We start from the raw sequence: 9,963 nt of genomic DNA, 5'->3' as shown, positions 1-9,963 counted from the left end.
AATTGAAGGAGCTATCAAAATCACTCGTTTTGTTAGTTTGGATTGAATGTAGCATATCTCCATTGAAGAAGAAAGTCAAGCCGCCATTGTCAAGCTCAAAGCTTCCAATATGAATTTTCGGGTGCCCTCAAACGGCCCATTTTCGGTCGATATCTCAAAAGAACCGAACGTCGGGAGTTCGAATCCGAAATTTGGTGCTATTTGGTCGAGATTTGAGGAACTCGCCATTAACGTAACTTAAAGCTTCAAATTCGAAAATCAAATTTCCGAATTGGAGGACCGCAAAAACAAAAAATAATGAAATGGGGGCTATAGATTAGTGCCAAATTTTTTGAATTATATGCTTCCAAAATGGATCAAAATCTAATGAAAACAAAAAAATAAAAATGGAGCCATTAGAAGAAAAAAAAATGGTGCTCGCAGTAGTAGAGCGAGAAACGGGGAAGGAGGGTGGGGTAGGGTAGGTGGGGGAGGGTTTAGAAAAGTAGGTAATTTATTTATTTATTTTGGTGAAAAATAATTTTTTCCTTTTCTTTTTTCTTGTAATTGATTTTTAAATTATTATTTTACACCCAATTGCCACATGTCCTAATTTAATTAGTCACCTGCCACGTCATTCGCGAGTGGATGACACTCATTTTGCAATTTTAGCTGATTGCGAAAAAAGTGTCTAAATGAAACACCAGTTGTCCACTTGAGATGTCTAAATGGAATAAAGGTCACTTGAGGTGTTCAAGTGAAAGAACTGGACGACCACAGGGGGCTGGCGATGGGTTTGGCCAAAAATCAAACTTGTTATATATACGGAGATTACATTTGTAACATATATCTTTATACTATTAACGAGTAATCAAAAATTTTTATGTCAGAGAAGGCTCACATAGGGCCTGAGCCTGACTCTGATACCATATTAAATTAGACATTGACTTAACTCACACCCCAAAAGCTAGCTCAAAGGGATGGGGATTGTCCAAGCCTTATAAGGAACTCAGGGATCTCATCCATCATTGATGTGGTATAGTCAAACCTCTCTATAATGACAGCGTTTGTTCGAAAATTTCATGGCTGTTATAGTGAGGTGCTGTTATGTATGTATACTGTCATTTGATGTTTAGATCTCATTTAGTTGTTATAAACAAAAGTACGCAAATAATTATTTTTCGGTATTTTTATGTTATAAACGAAAATAATATACTTGTTAATTTTAAAATCTCAATTGATTTTTCATATCTCATTATTTAAAATTTGAAAATACTAAAAAATACTAATGAATCCGTAACTAGTTGTACCATACCGATAAAGTATTAAAATATAAGGAACATATGCATTTAAAACTAATTGAGAATTTAAATATTTCAAGTTTAACGTAAGACATTTGCAATTATAGATTGTTTCATAAATTCCAGTCTTAGGGAATATAACACTTGAATTGACGAAGAATTTTGTCCAAACTTTCAGCAAAAGGGAATGCAATAGCTTTTCCTTGAAGGCTATATAAGTGCTTAACAATTGACTCTTCTACTATGTGCATGACATTAATGATGATTACCATCAATATTTTAATATTTTATTTTTATACATAATATATTTCTTACAAAATATAATTACACAATATTTGAGTATAACTGTTATAGAGAAGTAATTTTACAAAAAGTGTACCGCTATAATGAATGCCACTACTGTTATAGGTAGAATGTTATTATAGAGAAGTAAAATATAACATGAAAAATCGATTTCGAAAAAAATAGGCCATTATAATAAAATGTTGTTATATCAAATGGCAATTATAGAGAGATTTGACTATATATTCTCTTCAACAGTACTCGTTAAAAACCTTAGTCAATGGGTAAATATGGAACCCACTATGATATCCCCATGTTTTTACACTTCATAGTTCGCGGTGCGAGATTTAATTGTATAGTCCATTACAAATATTTTTATAATTCTTTTCACATAATAAAAACAACAGATTTATAATTAAAATATGTAAATTTTTTCATAGAATGATTTATTTTCAAATTGTAGATAAAAGATCATTTCCTCATTCTCACCGTTCACAGAATAGCATCAGTCCCCAATATAACAAACTTAAAAAAAGAAGAAAAGATTCCTATGCTTCTTAGGCAGGTAAAAGTACTACATTTACTGACAAAATTACGCTAAAAACACACTCCATTTCCCGCTATTTCTCTTTTCCCCAACTTTTGCCTGACAACCTCCTTTTCTTAAATAAAATAAAATATAAAAATATGCTAATCTCAAAAGAATGAAAAGCAGGAAGCTTATATAAAACTATTCTAATTAATATTCCATCAAATTAACAAGGCATGATTGTCAGTAATGTCATTTACTTTTACAAATTAGATGCGGCAAAAATTGCAATTAACTTTAGAACATATATGTAATCTAACTAGAATTCAAGTTGAAAAAAGTTACCCCTTCGGTCTCAATTTGTTTGTATTACTCCCTTTCTTCCTTTTTAGTCTATTACAAAAAAAAATGTCTTTTTTTTTTTTTTAATTTAGCAACTTTTTAATTCCAATGTCTCACATGACATATATAAAATCACAAGATTAAACGACATTTTGATACATGATACATATATTTAGTTTAGGATCACAAGATTAAAAAATCTTCCTTACTTTCTTAAACTCCATGTCCAATCAAATTAAAACAAACAAATTAAATTGTAAGGTGATTGGTACTGTAATAAAAAGATAATAAGAGGTGATGAGACATATAACGAGAGTCGGTAAATCTTACACCAAAATTCTGAAATCCGTTTGTTATGGAGTATGTATTACTCCTATATAAAGTCATAGCTACTGTTTGTTAAGGTAATAAAAAGCCCATTACCAAAAAAAGGTTCTATTCCTTCCGTCCCAATTTATATGACATTCTTTGCTTTTTTAGCCAGTGCAAAAAGAAGAATATCTTTCTATATTTAGTAATAATTCATTTTTGAAATTTTCCTTTTACCTTAATAGATGATTTAGCCATACAAATTTTTCTGATTTTTCTAAATCATAAATTTTAAAAATCTTTCATTATTTCTTAAATTTCATGTCAAGTCAAACAACTAAATATAAAATGAGACTGGCGAGTACTAGAAAGGCAAACTAATTTTGTACTGAACTTGTTTTGGTTTAATAAAGCACAATCAGCACCATCCTGGTTGTTTTAATTAAAAAAAGAAAAGAAAAAGAAATGCAAACTAAAAGTCCAGGGAATAAAACAAGAACTAGTATTTTATTGGGTAAGAGAGAGAAATTAGTCCATGAAAGAGAAGATTACAAAAGTTGAGTGTCACTACCAGTACCATTCTTGGTTTTTCAGACATATTTTCATAGTATAGGGTTTTTACTTGTGGGGTTTTTGAAGTTCATTTTTGTGAGCTTCTCAACATGTCTAAAGGCCACAAGTTTTCTGGGTCCATTCCATTTTCTTGTACTTAATGCAGCTTAAATGCAAAACTAGAAATATGAAAAATTAGTGTATGTAAGCAAATCTGAAGTGTCAGTCCGTAATTACCTTTACTAGAAGAAGAGTTTACGTGCTCTCAAGTGTGAATCTTTGAAAGGGACTGCTTTCATTTTTGGATGAGTTTATTCCTCATTTTTTAGAACTTTCAAAGTACCGTTTTCTCTTTGTTTCTGTCATACATTGCCTCTCTTCAGCTAAAATATTGATCTTTTGCTAACAAATGTGCCTTTCTTGAATCTTGTAGTGACATTTGGGTACTGGGTATTGTTTGCTTTTTTGAGCTGAATTGTAGTGACATTGATTTCTTCTTGTGTTTGGAAGCTTCAATACTGCCTTGCCCTTTTGAGTGTTGGTTCAGTGTGAAGAGTCTTGGTGGTGTTAGAATGAAGTTAATTAAGTTCTTGATGTTTTTTGTTCTTTATATTGGCTCTGCCATGGGGCAGCTTCCTTCACCGGACATATTGGCGTTGCTCGAGTTTAAGAAAGGTATCAAGCATGATCCAACAGGGTTTGTACTTGAATCTTGGAATGAGGAATCCATTGATTTTAATGGATGTCCTTCATCTTGGAATGGTATAATGTGTAATGGTGGTAATGTTGCAGCAGTTGTCCTTGACAACTTGGGATTATTTGCTAATGTAGATTTGAGTGTATTTGCTAACCTAACAATGCTTGTTAAGCTCTCAATGGCAAACAATTCAATTGCTGGGGAAATGCCTAGTAACATAGGTAAGTTCAAGAGCCTTGAGTATCTGGATCTCTCAGGTAATCGTTTCACCTCCTCTTTACCGCCGGAGGTTGGAAAGCTAGGGAGCTTAAAGAATCTATCGATAGCTGGTAATAACTTCTCCGGCCCAATACCGGACACAATTTCAGGGCTCATGTCGGTCCAATCTTTGGACTTGAGTCACAATTTGTTTTCTGGGCCAATACCTTCATCTTTGATGAAATTGACTGGTTTGGTATACCTTAATCTATCTGTTAATGGATTCACAAAGAAAATTCCGAAAGGATTTGAGTTGATGGAAAATCTTGAAGTGCTTGACTTGCACGGGAATATGCTTGATGGCAATTTGGATCCAGAATTGTTGCTGCTTACCACTGCAACTCATGTTGACTTGAGTGGAAATTTGCTAGTTAATTCTGCTTCGCAGCAGCAGAAGTTTCTGCCTGGGATATCTGAGACGGTCAAGTATTTGAATCTTAGCCATAATCAGCTAAGGGGTTCACTTGTAAGTGGCAATGAAGCTCAGATATTTGGGAACTTGAAGGTCCTGGATTTGAGCTACAATCAGCTGTCAGGGGAATTACCTAGTTTCAATTTTGTTTATGACCTTCAGGTCCTTAAACTTGGCAACAACTTATTTTCTGGATTTATTCCCAATGATCTTTTGAAAGGAGATGCATTGGTTATCACTGAGTTGGATTTAAGTGGAAACAACCTCACAGGTAAATAAAGTAATCTATTTGCAGTCTCTGTTGCAGTTAGAACAGTTTCTTTACTGCTTTTCGCAATATATCTTCATTTTGCAGGTTCAATAATCATGATAACATCGACAACATTGCGCACCCTTAACTTATCCTCCAATGCTCTTTCTGGTGAACTTCCCTTCTTGACAGGAAGTTCTGCGGTGCTTGATCTCTCGAAAAATCAGTTTGAAGGTAATCTAACTAGAATGCTGAAATGGGGAAATATTGAATTTCTTGACCTCAGCCAAAACCGTTTGACTGGAAACATCCCTGAGGTTACAGCTCAGTTTCTGCGTTTATATCACCTCAACCTTTCACACAATATCCTTACAGGATCTCTCCCAAAAGTTATCACACAGTTTCCTAAGACCACTGTCCTTGATCTCAGTTTCAACCAGTTTGATGGGCCTCTCCTTACTTCTCTACTAACTCTGCCCACTATTGAAGAACTTCACCTACAAAACAATGCACTTGTTGGAAGCATTGATTTCTCTCCTACGGCTAGTACTTCTAAGCTTCGTGTTCTAGATCTTTCTCATAATCAGTTCGCTGGTGATTTCCCGGATGGATTTGGGTCATTGACTGCACTTCAAGTACTAGATATATCAGGAAATAATTTCTCTGGATCTCTGCCAACTTCCATGGGTAATGTTAGCTCTCTTATTTCTTTAGACATTTCAGAGAATCATTTCACCAGACAACTGCCAAAAAACCTGCCTAACAGCCTCCAAAGCTTTAATGCATCACTCAATGACTTATCTGGTGTCGTGCCTGAGAACTTGAGAAAATTTCCCTTATCATCTTTCTACCCAGGAAACTCTCAACTTCAATTTCCAAACCCTCCCTCAGGATCTGGTCAAGCTTCATCAGGAAGTCATAAGAGCAGGCAACTTAAAACTATTATCAAAGTGGTGATCATTGTTGCTTGTATGGTTGTTCTTGTTATTATAATCTTGCTAGCCATTTTTGTATTCTACTTACGGGCATCAAGGAAATCTCAGGCACATGTTAGCGACAAAGACATGCGCCGTCAAACCCAGTCAAATCCTTCTGGTTTTAGCAGTAGAGAAGGTGCTGGTGGTGCAGCACAAGATCTTACGGCTTCACGGAAAGCATCATCATCAGAAATAATTAGTCCTGACGAGAAAATGACAGCTGTAACTGGTTTCTCCCCTTCAAAAGCTAGTCATTTCACATGGTCACCAGGGTCAGGTGATTCATATACTGCCGAAAGCCTTGCAAGACTGGATGTGAGGTCTCCAGATAGTCTGGCTGGAGAGCTCTACTTCCTTGATGATACAATCTCTTTTACAGCTGAGGAACTATCTAGGGCCCCAGCTGAAGTCTTAGGCAGAAGCAGCCATGGGACATCTTACAGGGCAACACTAGATAATGGGTGGCTCTTGACTGTAAAATGGCTAAGAGAAGGAGTGGCGAAACAGAGAAAGGAGTTCACAAAGGAGGCTAAAAAGTTCGCCAATATTAGACATCCAAATGTGGTGGGATTAAGAGGTTATTACTGGGGTCCCACACAACATGAGAAGCTTATTCTTTCAGATTACATATCTCCTGGAAGTCTAGCAAGTTTTCTTTATGGTAAGCCTTATCCTTCTGTCATCCACCTTGCAGCTTGTCTTATGCATGCGGTTAGCTATAACACTTATTAGTCATAACATACTTTTAATCTTTCCTTATTTGATATTTCTTAGACTTCCCATTAGTATTTCATGGCAAACAATTTGTTAGTCTGATATTTTTGACAGTTCTTGTGATGCATGAACTTTCTCAATCCTCATTAGCATGAATACAGTATAGCACTTCAGTGTTATGCTGTGGAATTCTTCAAATTTAACTGCTGAATCTAGCTTCTGATTGATTGTTGGAAAACTTTAAACTTGTCCAGGGCCCTATACACTATGTATGTATTTTTTTACCTGGTCCAACTGGAAGTGTAAGCAGGCCTTTACTTGGTCAATTTCCCTGCATTGGCTGTAAGGTTCAGCAGTGTGGTACTTTGCTCATAAAAAGGTCATGATGAACTGCAAATACTTCAGTGCTCAAATACCTAATTTTCGATTGGTGTTTTTACCTGCTCAACTTGTCCACCTTCATCATGTTACTGCTGTTCTTTCGATGGCAAGATGCTATAAATAACTGTTTGTGAATTTTCATTTTTTTAGTTTTTGTGAAAGAAGAGAAACTTTGTTTTTTTGTCAAAGACAGAATTACCTTTTTATCCTGTTATGCTAGATTCGGAGCTTTTGCCTTTGGCGTCTATCTGCACATACAGTTTTTTTTTTGCGGTATCTGAATTTCTAATTTCAAGATTATAATTGGTATGGATATGATGTCTGCTTTCTGATTAATGGCTTGTGTTGGTAGAGACTACTTTCTGTTTCATGGCTCAGTTGGTGGAGATTACCTAGAATTGGCTACAATTTTTTCTTATTTAAAGGTTTTATTTTTCATATTGTCCCTTCAGAAACAGATAACTTTGTCGTAAGTTGTTTACTATTTTGTATACTTTTGTGTACTTTCTGCATTAAAAAGTAACTTTGCCCTGGTGAAAATTTATTGTTTGTAGTTTTTATAGTTTAAGTTCTTTATATATTTTAACGTGCGGCCTTTGCAGATCGACCTGGAAGAAAGGGTCCTCCCCTAACGTGGCCCCAAAGAATCAAAATATCAGTTGATATTGCGCGTGGCCTGAATTATCTCCATTTTGACCGTGAGGTTCCTCATGGAAACCTCAAAGCAACCAACATCTTGTTGGATGGTCCTGATCTTAATGCAAAAGTTGCTGATTACTGCCTTCACCGCCTTATGACTCAAGCGGGGACAATAGAACAGATTCTTGATGCTGGCGTGTTGGGTTATCGTGCACCAGAGTTGGCTGCGTCCAAGAAACCACTGCCTTCCTTCAAATCAGATGTATATGCTTTTGGAGTCATTTTGTTGGAGCTCCTAACTGGGAAATGTGCAGGTGATGTTGTTTCGGGTGAAGATGGTGGAGTGGACTTGACCGATTGGGTAAGGTTGAAGGTGGCAGAAGGTGGAGGATCCAATTGTTTTGATAATGCATTGTCACCCCAGATGGGAAATCCAGCAATGGAGAAGCAAATGAAGGAGGTTCTTGCAATAGCTCTACGCTGCATACGTTCTGTATCCGAGAGGCCTGGTATCAAGACTGTATATGAGGACCTTTCATCTATATAGTTTTTTCTGGTGAATAAATGTTTTTGGCTTTGCTTTGAGCTCATTGGCTTCCCTTTTGAGTAGTAGAATTAGCAAGTTTAGTGTGTGAATGGGCTAGTTTTATTTGTTTACCCCTTAAAAAGATAACAATTGAATTTATATGCGGTTAAAGGATACGTGGTGTAATCTATTGATAAAGTAATGAAATAAGCAATAACAAGCAAAGATTCGTAAAGAGCAAGAAAAGATATAGCCTTGATTGATAATTGAGAAACACAGCTAATTGGTCCGTTCTGGAGCCTGTTCGGCCTGGAGCCTGTTTATCTCGAACCCTAGCCAATCTTAAGAGAATTTGAATGGTATTACAGAGCCAAGAGTATGAAATATATGTGTAAAGCCAGAATCCGATCCCCTAATGAGAGGATTCACCTCTGTATTTATAGTACAAGAGTTAGAGTTGTACATGGTAACTAAATCTATTAAGGAGATAGTGATCCCGACGATCTCGGGCGCCTCGACGGTTGATAGCGTGGCGGCCGGAGCAACAGGCGACGAGAAATTTGTTATGTAACACCCTAAATTTATTATTGGCATTTAAATAATCTTGCTCTTGTAGCAAATACTTTTTATTATTTTTCTTGAGTTTAAAATTTTAGTTTTTGTTTGAAAAAAAAAAATTAGACTTGTCATATTTATTGAATTTTGAAGCCCATTTTGTTAGACCCATTTGATAAAAAGGGTAGTAGCTTTCTATATCAAAGGGTGAAGACTATTTCTTTCACCCTTCATAAGACTCCTCTTGTTCTTCTCCTAACCCCCATTAGAGACCTCAATCCACATAAGATACTCTCCAAATATCATCAAGATCCTTCTAGTTTTCATGCTTTGAATATATTTTGGAATATTGCCACCAAGAATCAAGATAGGTTAAGCCTTGTTTTGAAAAACCTAGGTTTTGGGTTTGTGAAGAAGCTCAATCAATCTTGTGGTAAGCTTGTTATTCCACAGTTTTTTGGGTGAAATGTTCAAGTTTTTGTTAGAGATTTTGAAACCTTGAAGTAAGATAATTTAATCCCGTTTTTGGAGTTGGCAGCAGTTAGTATTTTGACCATAACTTTTTATCTATAAGTTGAAATTAGGTGATTCAAAAGGCTGTGGAAAGATAAGAAAATTACCCACAACTTTCGTGTTTTGCAAAAATCCTAATTCCTCTGTTTACTATGTGAAAAATGGGGCACTGTCCAAAAATTTTCTACTTAAAAATTAGCAATAATGGTGACCCATTTAGCCCCTTTTTGTTTGTCATGATTTAGCTTCTATCGTTAAATTTCAGACCTTAAGTGAGTATTCCATTGTGTATTTAAGGTACAAGAGACACTTGTAAAAGCTAAGGAAGTCGATATAATTGCTTGATCGTTGCTTTGGGGATTTGTAACTTCTTGGTGTCTGTTTGATCTTTAGACGCACTAAAGCTCAAAGGTTTGCACATATTCTTGGATTTAACACTTAATTTGGTTGGAGTATTTTGAATATCTTAATCTTGGATAAAACTTGCATTTACTTTAATTTATTATCCCATTCGGTTGTTGCTAGTTAAATTCTTACTTCGCAATGTTTAATTGAGTATGAATATTTTGAGTCACTTTGAAATTTTGAATAACATTTGGTACCATGTGGTAGACGTTTTAAGACAAACTAACTCGCCCACATATACGGATTGCTTGAGCATTTTTGCATTCTTGTTGGGACTTTGTCCTTCTTGTGATAGTGACTTTGTCACTTATATTGTCATGCCTCTTGATATTATTCGGATCT

General features: G+C 35.6%; 1 protein-coding gene across 1 annotated transcript; it reads left to right on the top strand.

Moving 5' to 3' along the window:
• Nucleotides 1-3,257: 3,257 nt before the first annotated feature.
• Nucleotides 3,258-8,199, top strand: LOC132056790 (LRR receptor-like serine/threonine-protein kinase GHR1). The gene is made up of 3 exons (XM_059449138.1): nt 3,258-4,932; nt 5,017-6,549; nt 7,586-8,199. Exons 1-3 carry the CDS (start codon nt 3,867-3,869, stop codon nt 8,167-8,169), a joined length of 3,183 nt encoding a protein of 1,060 aa, XP_059305121.1. The 5' UTR covers nt 3,258-3,866; the 3' UTR covers nt 8,170-8,199.
• Nucleotides 8,200-9,963: the final 1,764 nt, after the last annotated feature.

Source organism: Lycium ferocissimum, chromosome 5 (assembly GCF_029784015.1).
Source record: "Lycium ferocissimum isolate CSIRO_LF1 chromosome 5, AGI_CSIRO_Lferr_CH_V1, whole genome shotgun sequence".
In the NCBI taxonomy this organism is placed as follows: Eukaryota; Viridiplantae; Streptophyta; class Magnoliopsida; order Solanales; family Solanaceae; genus Lycium; species Lycium ferocissimum.
The sequence above is the reverse complement of the archived record's forward strand: the minus strand, read 5'-3'. Positions and strand labels throughout refer to the sequence as shown.